At 37.2% G+C, this 17,377-nt stretch overlaps 1 protein-coding gene across 8 annotated transcripts in view; it reads left to right on the top strand.

Moving 5' to 3' along the window:
• The window catches only part of RUFY2 (RUN and FYVE domain containing 2), a 56,775-nt gene that overhangs the window by 27,431 nt on the left and 11,967 nt on the right, over positions 1–17,377 (top strand). For 7 of the 8 annotated variants that reach the window (XM_082714792.1, XM_082714791.1, XM_082714787.1 and 4 more), the window contains 4 exons: positions 294–391; positions 2,831–2,950; positions 9,758–9,887; positions 10,860–10,954. In XM_082714792.1, coding sequence (XP_082570918.1) covers positions 294–391; positions 2,831–2,950; positions 9,758–9,887; positions 10,860–10,954 — 443 coding nt within the window. Of the gene's footprint in view, positions 1–293; positions 392–1,146; positions 2,613–2,830; positions 2,951–9,757; positions 9,888–10,859; positions 10,955–17,377 lie in introns of those variants that run through there. The other variant, XM_082714794.1, reaches the window with a different exon arrangement.

The following is a 17,377-nucleotide window of genomic DNA, read 5'->3' as shown; positions in this document are numbered from 1 at the left end:
CTGTTTAAGTAGATTTATTGCTAAATGTTTTTTATTTAATTTGAAAAATAGCATAATTTACAAGAGTTTATTCTGCTGTCTTCCAGAAATACTGAAGGCAGTATTTTTTTAAATTCCATTTTAATTGAAGGCTGATAGTTCTACTGCTTTATATCATAGTAGTATTTTAATCTACAAATTAGCTGTACTCATTTCAAAGTAAAAATTCCATAGTAAAATGGTATACAAAACTTAGAAATATTTAGGTTTAAAAATCAAAGCCACTATAGTGGTTCTTTTTCTTTTCTAAATAGGGTTCTGAAGACGGCTTGAAAGAAAAAAATGAAATAATTGCCCGACTAGAAGAAAAAACCAATAAAATTACTGCAGCCATGAGGCAACTGGAGCAAAGGTACAGCATTTTCAGTCTTAGTTTCTCTTTTTCCTTTTTTTTCTTCCTTTTCTTTATTCAACTCTGATACCTGCCACAAAAACCATTAGGAAAATTTAGATTAGGACTTTTTTTTTAAGCCCAGCAGAATTTTGCTTTTTTTGTTTTGGTTGTTGCATGGAATCAAGTTGCTTTATATTAGGCTGATTTCATTCGAATTTGCCATTTTGTGGATTTTTTAAAAAAGATTTAATATTGGCAATTTCATGTGATTCAATCTATTACATAAAACAAATACACAAACAAAAACTTTAAAAAAGTGAAAAACGAACAGAATCTATGGTGGAATTATCCCTGATTGATTTCCATGCATATTGATTGTCATATTCTTTGTCATTCACCATCCCTTTATCTGAAATCAGGCTTTGAGTTGGCAGTTGAGTTGTGTTTCTTTGAGCTAGGACCTTCAACCCAAACCAAGAAATAATTTTATTTAAATTGAATTGTTTTATATTGGCATTTTTCACTTTTATTGTTGGAAAATGTAATGTATTTCCATTGACCTGTCATGTTGGTGTCAACATATGTCTTATCATTGCTTTCTTTGAATCTACTTATGAAAAACATAACTATTAATGCTTTATTGACATGAATATTCTTTTATTGACATCCTCTTTCTTCTTTTTTCTTTTTTGTTTTCTTTATCCCCATTTTTACATTTTGGACATCTTTATTACCTTTTTCTGTCTTTGATTTCTGTCCATTCCATTATGAAGTGACAATGATTTGTTAACTCAAACTAGGACAATTGCAATGTCATTGGTGAAATATGCCAGCAGTGACACTCAGGACCAGTACAAGCTGGTCAAAGATATATCTTTCTGAAAACCACTTGTATTTAAACAGACTAAAAGAGACTCAACAATTTTATAATATATTAAATAGAAAACAATTTATGCTATTAAGTATTTGAAAAGGGTATCAGGAACCCTCTCCACTTTTTGATCTGCTGCTGTGGTAATGCACTGCCATAGAGCAGAGTGGGTGCACTTGGATTTCCAAAAACATACTCCTCAAACCTTGTGCACAAAGGCTGATTTGAGTATTGGCCTTTTGGAGGTCAGGATTTTCAAGTGCAGTTTTATCTTTTTAGCTACTTTTTAATGGAAAATATAAACATTGTTTAAAAATAAGTTGACCCTTTGATTTCAGTGTGTTGGCACAATTTTTTTCCCCATTGGCCCACTCCTTGCCTAATGGCTTCTTTACTGATTTTTTACTGATGTCTTAAAATAGTTTATAATGCAGATTGGCCATTCTTTTGTGCTCTAGCACCTCAGTTTTCCACTTCTCTTAGCCCTCTTCTATGATAGCACAACTTCAGGCCCTACCTCACTCTGAGTTTTATTTTAGTTTCTGCAATCTTAGAGAAATGCTTGGGTCCCCTGTCCCTCCATGTTAATATTTTAAAATTAAATTTTGATTTAGAGATAACTTGAATGTTACTCTCTTGCTCAGAAGTGGCATTTATACTTCTGAAATGTGTCAGGTTGCCCCACTGGCATGTTTTTAGGAAGAAAAGAAGAGGCCCTGTTTTCAACTAGTTGAATAGATGATTTTGCCTGAGATTCCCTACAAGGAGTTAATGTCTCTTTAATAAGTGGGAAATGCTTTCTTAAAAAAATATTGAAGTTAAATCTAAGGAATCCTAGATGGGAGGCAGGGAGTGGAGCTAAGCACAGGGAGAATCAATGACTTACAAACAAAAACAGAACAAATGGAAATCACATTTTTAGGTAATATTTAAACATCAGCGATGAACAAAAATGATCTCTAGAGAATGTTGCCAACTAGTACTATATTCTTTTGAATCTTAACACACACACACACACACACACACACACACACACACACACACACACACAGCTTTTGGCATAATTTAGTAAATGCATAAAGATTCTATAGGGAGGACTTTGCTGTTCGAAATAATTTCAGGTCTTTGCTCTTGGCCTTGTAGCACACTTGATTCCTGGCATACACATCCTAACATAATAAATAACAAAGTGGCTTCTTCACCTAGTGTAGTCATAAATACTGTGTTTTACATGGTTTTGTAAAAAAGGCAGTAACGCACCCATTATACTTTCAAAGTTAATCCATTCTGCTCTACGTAAGTGGTAAAGACTGTATTGCTTTGCATTGTTAATTATGAACAAGAAATAAAACAAATTTGAAGATAGTATTCTGGGCATATTATATGTTATATTGAAAAAAAAATCACAAAACAATTTCTAGACATTGTGTGGCTCTTTCACGTTTGAGTTTGTGAGTTTCCCCCCAAACTTTGTTTTCATTTAGAAATGTTTCTATTTCCCCATTTTTCTTTTATTTGTCTTCTTCACCCTTTTACACCCTAGTTCTAGCCTCAGTTTTACCCAAAGTTGATTTGAATTACACCAGATTGCAGCAAGCAGAGAAGGCGCAAATGGAAGCTGAAGATGCAGACAAGAAATATCTACAAGAGTGTCAGAGTAAATCCGACAATCTGCAGAAACAAGTCTCCCAAAAGGAGAAACAGCTGTGAGTATTTCACTCTTGGAAACAAATACTTGTATTAACATAATCCCCTCCCCAGGCCCCCCCCTTTTTAAAGATTTTATTTATTTATTTGACAGTGATCACAAGTAGGCAGAGAGGCAGGCAGAGAGAGAGGGGGGCAAGCAGGCTCCCTGCTGAGCAGAGAGTGCGATGAGATGCTGGATCCCAGCACCCTGAGATAATGACCTGAGCTGAAGGCAGAGGCTTAACCCACTGAGACATCCAGGCGTCCCCACCCCTTCTTTTTTGCCCATAATGGTAGCATACCTTTAGTTAATGATGCCAGGTAGATTATGGAGTTCTCCTTGAGAAATTAAAAAGAAATTAGAAAACACAATCGATAAACTTGAGTTTTTTGTCCCTTTATTGTTTTCAGAGCTTTTCAACTCTGTTGTTATCTTGCTCAAGGAGAATTTTATTCTTTCCGCTGGTGCATAACAGCAGATGGCCGTTATATTTCTAGATACTGAGTGTAATAGACCTTTGTAACTCAAAGGAACTTGTATTATCAAAAAACAAGAGATTATCTGAGAACATTTTTATTAATACTTTAGATAGCTCTATATATTTCTTACAAGCTAAGAATGATGTCCATATATGTCACTGGACCAAAAAAAGCAAGTTGCAGACAGTATGTGAGGTATCCCAATTTTTATAAAATTAAAACTGTGCATATATTCATAGTTACATGTATAATAACTATTCACATATGCATATATATTTAAATAAGCACATATGCGTGTGTGTGTGTGTGCGTGCACGCTTAAAGAATATAGATTCTGGGGAATGATCTCAGGGGAGTGATGGCAGATTGACAGGGGTATTTCAGTTTTTACTTGATAAACATCAGTCTTTTCTCCTAGTAAACATGTTAATTCTTTTGTTATTAAAGCAACAATAGCAAATAGTTATGTTTAACAGATCATAAACAAGACTACATGTCATTTATGATATATAACTTGCTAAGCTGTCTTGAGATCCATTGTTTGAGGTGGCATTAAACTCCTCTCAGTTTGTGCTAATTTTCTAATAGTTATGTCAGTTATTGAGAGAGGATTTGTTGAATATCCCAGCTGTAACTGTGGATTTGTGTATTTCTACTTTCAGTTCTAATGGTTTTTGCTTCTTGTATTCTGAAGCTTCTTGTATTCTGTTGTTTGGTGCCGATACATTTAGGATTGCTATGTCCTTTTGGCAAATTGACCTTTTTATCAAAACAATATGCCTTTTATGAGCCATGATATGATATGTTTATGATATGATATGTTTATCTCTGGTAATTTTCTTTATCAGATGTTAATAGAGCTGCTTCTGTTTTCTTTTGTTTAGTATTGTCATATAATAGAACATGACTGTTTGCATTTTTCAGTATTTAAACTTTCAGCCTAATCTTTATTATTATCATCAGTATATTTGAAGTAAGTTTCTTATAGTTCATGTTTTTTTATCTGTTCTGACAATCTCTTAATGATATATTTAGTTCATTTACATTTAGTGTAATTGTTGGTATGAGAGCATAAGTCTGTTCTTTTATTGTTTTTTTTTTGTTTTTCATTCCTTTACTTCTTTTTTTCCTGACTTCCCAGGGATTACTTGAATATTATTTAGAATTCCTTTTTGATTTATCTATAGTGTTTTTGAGTGTATCTCTTCATATAGATTTTCTCATGATTGCTCTAGATGCTGTCTTATATATTTGCAGATTTTCAGTCTACTGGTACCAATATTTTACTACTTTGAGTGAAGTGTGGAGGTCTTACTTCCACTTAGATCTTTTTACTCCTTTTCTTTTATAACATAATTCACTTAAATATTTTCTCTGCATAATATTGAGAACCACATCAGACAATATTAGAAATTTCTTTTTTTTTTTTTTTTAGATGTAAACTCTAAGCCCAATGTTGGGTTTGAACTCATGACTGAGATCAAGAGTCAGATGCTTTATGACTGAGCTAGCTGTGTGCTCCCACATCAGACAATATTATAGTTTGTGCTTCAAACATTATATATAATTTAGGAAACTTTATTTTTCTTTCTTCATTCCTGATAAAAGTTTTCTTCTGTATCTGAAGAACTTCTTTTGTGTTTCTTTCAGGGTGGGTCTCTTGGCAACAAATTCTCTTATTTATTTTTTTTTCATATGAGATCTTGATTTCATCTTCATTTCTGAAAGATCTTTTCAGACTTTTCCTTAGAATTCTGAATTGACAGTTCCTTTCTTTCAGCACTTGAAAACTGTTGTACCATTTTCTTTTGGTTTTTGTAGTTTCTGATGAAAAATACTGTCATTTGAATGACTGTTACTCTATCCAAGATTATTTCTTAGATTTATCCTTTTTAAGCTTTGGTCGGCTTCTTCAGTCTTTATGTTTATCTTTACCAAACTTGGATATTTTTCAGCTATCTGTTTTCTAGATATTTTTCCAGTCCAGCTGCTTTCTTTCTACTGGAATTCTTTCGTTTGTTTGTTTGTTTGATTTACTCACTTTAGCGCTCAGTTGGTGAAGCATTTGCCTTTGACTTGGGTTATGATCCCAGGGTTCCTTGGGTTAAGACCTCCATAAGGTTTCCTTCTCAGTGGAGAGCCTGCTTCTTCCTCTCCCTCTGCCCCTCCTCCCCACTCATGTTCTTTCTCTCTCAAATAAATAAATTAAAATCTTAAAAAAAAAAAGATTTATTTAGACAGGGAGAAAGGGAGTGGGGAGGGCCAGAGACAGAGACAGAGGGAGAGGAAGAATTCTAAGCAGACTCCTTGCTGAGCATGGAGTCTGACACAGTGATTGATCTCACGACCCTGAAATCATAACTGGAGCCAAAATCAAGAGTCGGATGCTTAACCAACTGAGCCATCCACACTTTCAGCCTCCCCTCTCTTCTCTGGAATTCTGATGACCTTGAATATTAGATTTTTTGTTTTACATAATCCTATAGGTCTCAGACATTTTTTTTCCCCCAGTTTATTTTCTTCTCTCTTGTTCAGACTGGGTTTCTATTGTAGTGTTGTTGTTGTTGTTTAAGGTTCTGTGCCCAATGTGAGGCTTGAACTCACAACTCTGAGATCAAGAGTTTTGTGCTCTACTGACTGAGCCAGGTAGGTGCCCTTGTGGTATAGTGTTTTGAAATCCATTCTTTCCTCATCATTCTCCTACTGAGCCCATTTCGTGAGGTTATTGTATATTTCCATTTGACTTTGTTTCCTTCTTCTTTCTCTCCTTACTAGTCTACAGCCATTCCATCCTGAACGTGCCCAATTTTATCCGATCTTTTATGCTTAAACTTACTCTTTTGTTTCCGGTGTGTTCTTAATTGGTCATAGGAGCATATTCATGATGACTGCTTTAAAATTCTTATCTCTTCAGAATTATCTGACATGTTGGCATCTTTTTTTTTCTCATCCACGTTAAGATATTTCTTGGGTCTTGGTATAACAAATGTTTTTCAGTTGCATTCTGGACATATTGAGAATTATGTTATGAAACTACATCTTATTTAAATTTTAGCAGCTCTCCACTGAAGCCACACAAGCAGGGGAATATAGATGCTGACTCTCTCTCCCTCTCTCTCTTTAAGATGTATTTATTTATTTTAGAGTGCAAGAAGGAGGTGCAACGGCAGAGGGAGGGGGAGAGAGGATCTCAAACAGACACTACTCTGAGCGTGGAGCCTGATGTAGGGCTCAATTTCGTGACCCCTAAGATCGTGACCTGAGCCAAACCAAGAGTCAGACACTTAACAGCTTCTGACTGAGCCACCAAGGTGCCCTGAAACTCACTCTTTATACCAAGTAGGGATAGTATAATCCTAAAACCATTCTGGATGGAATGGAGAAGGGTACTTAATACTGGGCAGGGATTGAAATCTGGGCTTTCCACTCAGTCTATACTGACATTGTGGAAAAGAAGGGTAGTGCCAGGTGAGGATGGAAATCTAAATTCCCCACTTGGCCTTTGCTGACAGTGGTTGGGGCCCTATGGTTTTTTCCTCCTTTTTTTTTTAATTTTGCTACAATAGGGCCTTTATTGCCAAAATGGTGTGGTTTTTTTTTTTTTCAATTAACATATAATGTATTATTTGCTTCAGGGGTACAGGTCTGTGAATCATCAGTCTTACATAATTCACAGCAATCACCATAGCACATACCATAGCACATACCCTCCCCAGTGTCCATAACCCAGCCACCCCATCCCTCCTCCCCTACCCCCTAGCAACCCTCAGTTTGTTTCCTGAGATTGAGTCTCTTATAGTTTGTCTCCCTCCCCAGTCCCATCTTGTTTCTATCAATGCTAGGCTACCTTTTCTCAGTTATTTAGCAAGAGAGAGCAGACTTTTCTTGGGACTTTTTTCTTTTCTTTTCTCTCTCTCTCTTTTTTTTTTTTTTTTTTTTTTTTGTCTATATCCATTATAGGTAGTGGCTTCTTCAGCACCCACTCTGAGCTATATAGGAGGCAAAAAGAAGCCTCAGGAAACTCATCACCATGTTATTCTGTGCCTTCTGGGGTTCCTACTGCTATGGGGCTAACCTGGTCACTAAGTCTTGGATACTACTATAGAGAGAAGATGTTTCTTTCTGCTAAAACCATGTAATAAACCAAGTAATTTTGTCTCTCAGTTGGTGCCCTGTTGGTAGAGCATGACCGTATGAACAATTTGGAGATCAGGGGAATCCCTGATGGTTCAGAAAAACTGAAACTGTTTCTGTAGAAAGGGGCAGCTGGGACTATGTCCAAGAAAAACGAATTCCATTTTTTTCCTCCTAAAATGGAAGTAAATGATTTCTTTCTACGAAAGTATTATATGTTGTTGGAAAATGTAGGAAAATGTGAAGAAAATAAAAATTAGAGACAGGTTTTTTTTTTTTTAATATTTTGATGAATACCCCTTTTTTTTTGCTATGCAGAGATGCTTTTAAGTATTTTAGAAAGAGGGTCATACAACATGCTCTTTAGTACCATCTTTATTGCATTTGCTGTGTCATGGGCAGTGGTTCCTATCAATTAGCATAGGTCTGTACCATCGTATCAGTTAATCTAGAGGAATCCTTTAGTCTGAAAAATTGTGCTTTGTCGTTGGAGTTTGCATATCTTTGATTATTGGTGAGATCTATTTGTATTTATTTTGTGAATTGCCAGTTCATATCATTACTTTTTTCCTTGGAGTGTTCAGCTTATTAATATTTATTTATAAGAGTTCTTTACTCTGCGCATTTCACATACAGTGAAATATTTTTTTAATTTACTGTTTTTATTTTTTTCTATAAAGATTTTTATTTATTTATTTGACAGACAGAGATCACAGGTAGGCAGAGAGGCAGGCAGAGAGAGAGAGAGGAAGGGAAACAGGCTCCCAGCTGAGCAGAGAGCCCGATGCGGGGCTCGATCCCAGGACCCTGGGATCATGACCTAAGCTGAAGGCAGAAGCTTTAACCCACAGAGCCAGGTACCCCAAAATTTACTGTTTTTAAACTTTATTCATTTAGACATTTAAAATTTTCAGTAGTTATTTTTCCTTTTTTTCTTTATGGTTTCTGCCTTTGGTGGTCAATGTGTATTTTGACAATATATTTATAATAACTTAAAAATATTTTTCCTTTGCTTTTTCACTCAGTTTTTTTCTGATTTTGGATGATAAGGCCACTCAAGGCACTCCATACTTTCATTCCTTCAGTGTTAGTAACATATACCTGTCTCTGTATTCCTTTGAATTTGTAGTGAAATAGTATTTATCAACAATCTGTAAATTCCATTTAGGGGTATCTTTTCTCTGCAACCTGAATTATAAAGTCTGAAATTCACTTCACAGAGAAATAATGTGGCCATAGATAGAAATGCTAACTTTATGAGGAAAAAAAGTAATTAGAATATTAACAGAAGAGTATTAAAATGATATATTGTGATAGTCTCTATTACATATTGCTATTAAAATTTATTAGAGGGTGCCTGGGTGTCTCAGTCAGTTGAGCATCTGCCTTTTGCTTGGGTCATGATCCTGGGTCTTGGGATCCAGCCCTGCATGGCAGAGAGCCTTCTTCTCCCTCTCCCTCTGCCTGCTGCTTCCCCTGCTTTTGGCTCTGTCTCTCTCTCTGTGTCATATAAATAAATAAAATCTTAAAAAATAAATAAGTGAAATTTAAGGTATTAGAAATTGTAGCATTGTTTATGCCTCATCTGTTATACCTACCTGTGAGCAATAATTTTCAAAATGATTTCTTCTTGGTATCTTAAAATGTAGGAATTTGACTACTTTTGTTTTGCCAGATAGCACCTGTTAGAATGATGAGGTAGCACTTTGAAATGTGAATTGGCATTTCTGAGCAGTATGGGTTTTCCTCAGGTGTCTCTTGGGGCTTAGCTCTGTCCTGGAAGCAATCTGTAAAGTAGCACTCTATACCAGGGTTGATTTTTCTGTGACTAATGTTTAACTGGTTTAGTGATTGCTGAAATTCATAGAGCAAGAGTTCATTGTAAAATTTTGCACATGGCATAGAAATGTAAATAATTAAAACTTCACATTTTTCTCCTTTTTTTCATTCCTCCAAGACACAACCAGTGTTAATAGTGTGGTATATACTTCCAGGCATTTTCTCTGCTCATATAGCATTTATGTACACAGAAATAAGAAGTGACAAATTATTGTTTAGCCAGGAATTTTTGTGGTTGGCAAATATATTGATAAGTTGGGATCAGAAAACCCTGTGCTGCTGAAAATAATAAAACAGATGATGTTATTAAAGAAAGCAGACTGCTGTTCTGTGAGAAATAGCACTAAATTTCCGTGTGTTTGTCCTTTAAGGGTGCAGCTGGAAACTGATTTGAAGATTGAGAAGGAATGGAGACAGACTTTGCAGGAAGATCTTCAAAAGGAGAAAGATGCCTTATCTCACCTTCGAAATGAGACCCAACAAATCATTGATCTTAAAAAAGTAAATGGTGGTAAAACTTTAAAAATTGTATCTTTGAAAACTAAGTTACTCAAAAAGAGAGGGGCACCTGGGTGGCTCAGGCCTCTGCCTGATCTCAGGGTCCTGGGATTGAGCCTCCGCATCAGGCTCTCTGCTCAGCAGGGAGCCTGCCTCCCCCTCTCTCTCTGCCTGCCTCTCTGCCTATTTTGTAATCTCCACCTGTGTGTCAAATAAATAAATAAAATCTTTAATAAAAAAAGAAATCATAATTTATATTTATACTAAAGAGGCAGAATATACTGGTTGTATTTAAAAATACCAATAAGAAGGGGTGCCTGGCTAGATTCATGAGTTCAAGCCCCATCTTGGGTCGAGAGTTTTCTTTAAAAAAAAAAAAAAAAAAAATCATGTGCCACCTGGGTGACTCAGTCAGCTGAGCATCTGACTTTTGGTTTCAGCTCAAGTCATGATCTCAGGGTCATGGAATTGAGCCCTGAGCCCTCTACTAGGCTCCAGCTTGAGATTCCTTCTGTTCTTCCCTTCACCCGAAATAAGTCTTTCTTTCTTTCTTTCTTTTTTTTTTTTTTTTTTTTAAGATATTTATTTATTTATTTGACAGAGAGAGATCATACGCAGGCAGAAAGGCAGGCGGTGGGGGGTGGGGGGAGGCAGGCTCCCCGCCGAGCAGAGAGCCCGAAGTGGGGCTCGATCCCAGGACCCTGAGATCATGACCTGAGCCAAAGGCAGAGGTTTTAACCCACTGAGCCACCCAGGCACCCCAAGATAAGTCTTAAAAAAAAAGAAAACTAGTAGAGTTTAAATGAATGGAAAATAGGTGATAGTTGATGGCATAGCTATGAGAGAGCTTGGACATAGAGTCCTGTTTTTTATAAAAAGCTAAAGGATATGTTCCTAATTATTAGTATGTAAATGGTGGGGAATTTCTTGTTTATTTCTTTTAAATTGCATTTTCTGTCTTTTATTGTTTTGAAGGAGTTCCTTAACATCCAGGATGAAAATCAGCAGTTGAAAAAAATATATCATGAACAGGAGCAAGCTCTTCAAGAACTTGGCAACAAACTTAGCGAGTAATTTCTCTTTTTTTCCTTCATCTATGTAGTCGTTGACTTTTTTAAAGGTAGGAGTGTGCCAAACCAAGTAGGCAGAAGAGTTTAAATATAGAAAGAAAGATATGAACTATTAAAATAAAAAATCTTGGGGTGCGTGGGTGGCTCAGTGGGTTAAGCCTCTGCCTTTGGCTCAGGTCCTGATCTCAGGGTCCTGGGATCGAGCCCTGCATCAGGCCCTTTGCTTGGCAGGGAGCCTGCTTCCCTCTCTGCCTGCCTCTCTGCCTACTTGTGATCTCTCTGTCAAATAAATAAATAAAATCTTAAAAAAATAAAAAATAAAAAACCTTAAAGATAAACAAAAGTTAGGTTCAGTTTAATACATTGTAGCTTTAGACACTTAAAAAGACTCTTATTTAATTTATTCAAATTAGAGAATTCAAAAGTTCATTTAGTATATTTTCCCCAGAACGAGAGAAATCAAATTTCCAAAATATCTGGAGAGATCGTTTTCAGACTGTTTTGAGAAGGAGCTAACGTGAGAAGTGGAGAGTTTTATGCTAGAGTTGGGGCTTAACTTCATGCAATGTGGTTGGTTCTGCCGCATTCAGGTGTTACTGGGTTGCTAGAAAGACAGGAAGGAGCAACAGTGTTCTGTCTTTCTCACCTTCCTCCTTGTTCCACGTGGTCTGTGTTTGGGGTTAGGAGCTTCGTCCTTGTGCCCTGATTGAACATATTCCCAAGTATCTGGGATGAGCCCTGGAAGGTTTAGTTTAGATTGAAAGTATCACTGACATGTTAAAAAACAAAAACAAACTACGGAAAAACAAAAGAAAGCTGTAGTGCCCATAATCTTAACACCTATATAACTCCCTTTGATGTTTTATGTGATTAAAAATTCAAATAGCACAATTTCCTCCCTCTCCCAAGTATCAGTCCTCAAAGTTGAACCTCATAGCAAATTCATATGTGAACATCTCATCATATAGATTAGTCATATATATGTACATATATATCATTTGTAACAAACTCAATAGAAATCCTAACTGGAATGGAGACTTCACTGCTAAAGATGAGATTAAGAAATCTCGAGACCGGGGCCCCTGGGTGGCTCAGCGGGTGGCTCAGTGAAATTACTCTGCCTTCGGCTCAGGTCACGATTTCAGGGGGCCTGCTTCCCCCTACCCCTCTGCCTGTCTCTCTGCTTACTTGTGGTCTCTCTCTCTCTGTCAAATAAATAAATAAAATCTTAAAAAAAATTCGAAAGCAATTGCCAAGGCCATAGAAAAGAGTAGTTCACTAAAACCACAAAAGGAAATACAGGTTCTCAAAAAGATAAAGCTACTGGGGTGCCAGGCTGGCCCAGTCAGTAGAGCATGTGACTCTTGATCTCAGGGTCAGGTTGTGAGTTTGAATTTCACATTGGGGATAGAGTTGGCTTTAAAAAAAAGGGAAAGCTATTTTTGTTTCTATAAATTCAAAGAACAATTTACATTATGAGTCTAGTAAGCAAGATTTCAATTCTAATGTGGCATTCACCTAGTGAGCACTTTGACCTTATGCTAAGCGCTTATTACTTTATTTCTCATTTATTCATTTGACAAATTCTAAGGTTGTATTACATGTCGGGTACTATTCCAAGTGCCAAGGACTCAGCAATGTACAATCACACAATAAAAATAATACTTACATTTAAGATCATAAAGGGTTAATATTAAAACAGATTAGGATAGTAAAAGGGGAATGTGTATTATTTTCCACCCATCTCCCATATGATGCTAAAGACTGTATGGTTTATTAAAGCCATGATCATTTTTTATTAATTTATTTTTTAAGGCATGATCATTTTATTGTTCAGATAGCTAAATTCACTTTTAAATTTTATTTAAGTTCAAGTTAACATATAATGTAGTATTGGTTTCAGGAGTTGAACTTAGTGATTCATCACTTAACATATAACCCCCAGTGCTCATCCAAGTAAGTGCCCTCCTTACTACCCATCACCCATTTAGCCCATCCCCCACTCACCTCCCCTCCAGCAACGCACGGTTTGCTCTCTTAACTAGAGAGTCTTTTATGGTTTGCCTCCCTCTCTGTTCTTATTTTTTCCTCCCCTTCCCCTTTGTACATCTGTTTTGTTTCTTATATTCCACACATGAGTGAATCATATGGTATTTGTCTTTCTCTGAGTGACCTCAATTAGCATGATACACTCTAGTTCCTCATTTTTTTTAAATTTAAGATTTTAAGTAATCTCTATACTCAATGTACTGAACCTATAACCCTGAGATCAAGGGCTTGGTCAGTTGAGTGTCCATCTCTTGATCCTGGCTCAGGTTTTGATCTCAGAATTGTGAGTTCAAGCCCTGCATTGAGTAGGCCCAGTATGGAGCCTACTTAAAACAGAACCACATGCTCTACCAACTGAGCCAACTGGGCACCTCTGAATTCACTTTTTCCCCCTTTTTCCTTTAGTCTAGTTCATTGTTTATCAAATTTTGGTTTGCATGAAAATTACTGCTTAAGGTTGGATATATTCAAAATCTATACTGAACTTTATGGGCTTTTTTTTTTTTTATTAACATGTAATGCATTACTTGTTTCAGGGATACAGGTCTGTGAATCATCAGTCTTAGACAATTCACAGTGCTCACCGTAGCACATACCCTCCCCAGTGTCCATCACCCAGCCACCCCATCTCTCCCACCTCCCTCCACTCCAGCAGCCCTCAGCTTGTTTCCTGAGATTAAGAGTCTCTTATGGTTTGTCTCCCTCTCTGGTTTCATATTGTTTCATTTTTTCCCCCCTCTCTTCCTCTATGATCAGTCTTGTTTCTCAGAGTCCTCATATCTGTGAGATCCTATGATAATTGTCTTTCTCTGAATGACTTATTTCGCTTAGGATAATACTCTAATTCCATCCATGTCGTTGCAAATGGCAAGATTTCAGTTTTTTTGAAGACTGCGTAGTATTCCTGTGTGTGTATATGTGTGTGTGTGTGTATCTCACATCTTCTTTACCCATTCATCTGTTGATGGACATCTAGGTTCTTTCCATAGTTTGGCTATTGTGGACATTGCTGCTATAAACATTCAGGTGCATGTGCCCCTTTGGGTCACTACATTTGTATCTTTGGGGTAAAATACCCAATAGTGCAATTTGCTGGGTCATAGGGTAGCTCTATTTTCAACTTTTTGAGGAACTTCCATACTGGTTTCCACCAGCTTGGCTGCACCAGCTTGCATTCCCACCAACAGTGTAGGAGGGTTCCCCTTTCTCTGCATCCTTGCCAACAACTCTCGTTTCCTGACTTGTTAGTTTTAGCTATTCTGACCGGTGAAAGGTGGTATCTTACTGTGGCTTTGATTTGTATTTCCCTGATACCAAGTGATGTGGAGCACTTTTTCATGGGTCTGTTTGCCATCTGGATGTCTTCTTTGCAGAAATGTCTGTTCCTGTCCTCTGCCCATTTCTTGATTGGAATCTTTGTTCTTTGGGTGTTGAGTTTGAGAAGTTTCTTTGTAAATTTTGGATACTAGCCCATTATCTGATATGTCATTTGCAGATATTTTCTCCCATTCTGTTTGTTGTCTTTTGGTTTTGTGCACTATTTTTTTCTTTGCTGTTTGTAAAAGCTTTTTATCTTGATGAAGGCCCAGTAGTTCATTTTTGCCCTTGCTTTCCTTGCCTTTGGCAATATGTCTAGGAAAGAGTTGCTGTGGCTGAGGTTGAAGAGGTTGCTGCCTATGTTCTCCTCAAGGATTTTGAGGGATTCCTGTTTCACATTTAGGTCTTTCATCCATTTTGAGTCTATTTTTGTGTGTGGTGGAAGGTGAAGGTCCGGTTTCATTTCCCCCACACCATTTGTTGAAGAGAGTATCTTTTTTTCTTTTTTCTTTTTTTTTTTTTTAAAGGTTTTTTTTTATTTATTTATCAGAGAGATGGGGGGAGAGAGCAAGCACAGGCAGGCAGAATGGTAGGCAGAGGGAGAAGCAGGCTCCCCGCTGAGCAAGGAGCCTGATGTGGGACTCGATCCCAGGACGCTGGGATCATGACCTGAGCTGAAGGCAGCTGCTTAATCAACTGAGCCACCCAGGCGTCCCATTAGTTGAACATAGAGTTGAGGGTCTATTTATGGGCTATTTAAGGAATTTTCAAGGGTTATTTTGACTAAGTTTTTTTTTTTTTTTACCAAGTTTTTTTTACACATGCCTAATGCCTCTGTTACTGCTATCTGCATGTTCTTCTGAAGTTTGTGAATTTCTTTTTTTACTTTAGAATATATTAGAGGTTTTTCCATATCAGTACATCAAGGTGTTCATAGGATGGGTGTGCTATAATTTAAACTTCCTAATTTTTTTTTCTTTTATAAATGATATTGTATGTGTGTGTGGATATATCTTGATATACTTCAGTGAGTATATCTAAAGAGTACGTTCCTAGAGGTGATTGCTGGGCCAAAAAGAATGTGCTCTATACGGCATCTGGGTGGCTCAGTGGGTTAAGCCTCTGCCTTAGGCTCAGGTCATGATCTCAGGGTCCTGGGATCAAGGCCCTCACTCTCTCTGCCTGCCTCGATGCCTAAATGTGATCCCTCTCTGCCAAATAAACAAATAAAATCTTTAAAAAAAAAAAAAAAGGAATGTGCTCTGTGAAATTCTGTAGTGCCAAATCATCCTCTATTTCCAGTCTTAGACCCCTTCAATATAGCTAAAATTAGTAGGAGAAAATGCTTTTGCCAGTCTGATAGTTGGAAATCTTGTTTTGTATTTTTTTAAACCATAACCACAGTTGACCATCTGTATTTATCTACTTAAGTCATCTCTATGCTCAATGAGGGGCTCAAACCCATGACCCTGAGATCAAGTGATGCATGCTCCAGGGGTGAAGCCAGCCAGGTGCTCCTGATCATCTGTATCTATCTGTGTCCCATTTGTATTCATAGCTTACTGCCTGTTCATCTCCTGTGCATATTTTTGGTTGCTCTTTTTCTTAGGGGATCTTTAAAAATTTTTTTTATTATTTATTTATTTAAAAGATTTTATTTATTTATTTGACAGACAGATATCACAAGTAGGCAGAGAGGCAAGCAGGGGGTCTCGATCCCAGGACCCTGAGACCATGACCTGAGCTGAAGGCAGAGGCTTTAACCCACTGAGCCACCCAGGTACCCCATTAGGGGATTTTTTTTTTTTTTTTGTAAAGATTTATTTATTTATTTGACAGACAGAGATCACAAGTAGGCAGAGAGGCAGGCAGAGAGAGAGTGGGGGAAGCAGGCTCCCTGCTGAGCAGAGAGCCCGATGCTGGGCTCCATCCCAGGACCCTGAGATCATGACCTGAGCCAAGGCAGAGGCTTAACCCACTTAGCCACCCAGGTGTGCCTTTCTTAGGGGATTTTAAGAATTGTACACATTGTACATCTTCCATTTGTCTTTTTACTTCATTTATGAGGTTTTTTTCCTTGTTAATCTTTGAATTGTTATGGCAGAGATTGTTAGTTTTCCTCTGCTGTTTCTGGGTCCATAGTGCCTAAGACATGCGTAGGGTGAGCTTTGAGTCAGAACTCCTTTTACCCTTTGCTTTCGTTCCCCGCCTCGTTTTATCCTTTCTTAACCATAGTCCTCTTAAGTGGTGAGAATAATTTATCAAAGCTGGAGGAGGACCAGTGGCCCCTATGAAGTCTCCTATATACCACAGCAGATTATCTGTGAAACGCTTTTATTCTTCCTCTTCATCCTCCTGCTCCTGTGATTATAAGATATCAAATTCTTCCCTAATACACGGGGTGATGAATGGGTATCTTTTTAAAGATCTTTTTAAAAATTAGTTGAGGAGGGACTGAGATTGGATCAGTACTTTTTAATCTTTGCTTCTAATTTCCCAGGAGCCTTTAGGCTTTATATAGACCATTTGGGTATTATTTAAAATGTATTATTTAATTTATTTAAAATTAAATATGGTTCATATTATGGTTCAAATAACCTTTATCCTCCCCATAATATGAACCATATTTAATTTTATTAAAAGGGAAAATTTAGGTTTTGGAAAGAACCATTCAAGACTTTTTTTTTTTTTTTTTTAAGATTTTTATTTACTTGACAGAGAGAGACAACGAGAGAGGGGACACAAGTATGGGGAGTGGGAGAGGGAGAAGCAGGCTTCCTCCCCCCACACCCCCCTTCCCCAAGCAGGGAGCCTGATGTAGAGCTTGATCCCAGGACCCTGGGATCATGACCTGAGCCGAAGGCAGACGCTTAATGACAGAGCCAACTAGGCGCCCCCCCAAGACTGTGTTTTCAAGTTATGATTAAACTTACAAATTAGTATTCATTAGTATCACTCACAGGAATAAGGATTCCTCTACCATTTACTAGCTTTGTGACTTAGGGTTATTTAATACCTCTAAGCCCACTTCCACATTTGTAAAATGGAGAGTTATAA

This window comes from Mustela nivalis (genome assembly GCF_964662115.1).
Source record: "Mustela nivalis genome assembly, chromosome: 2".
NCBI lineage: Eukaryota > Metazoa > Chordata > Mammalia > Carnivora > Mustelidae > Mustela > Mustela nivalis.
The sequence above is the reverse complement of the archived record's forward strand: the minus strand, read 5'-3'. Positions and strand labels throughout refer to the sequence as shown.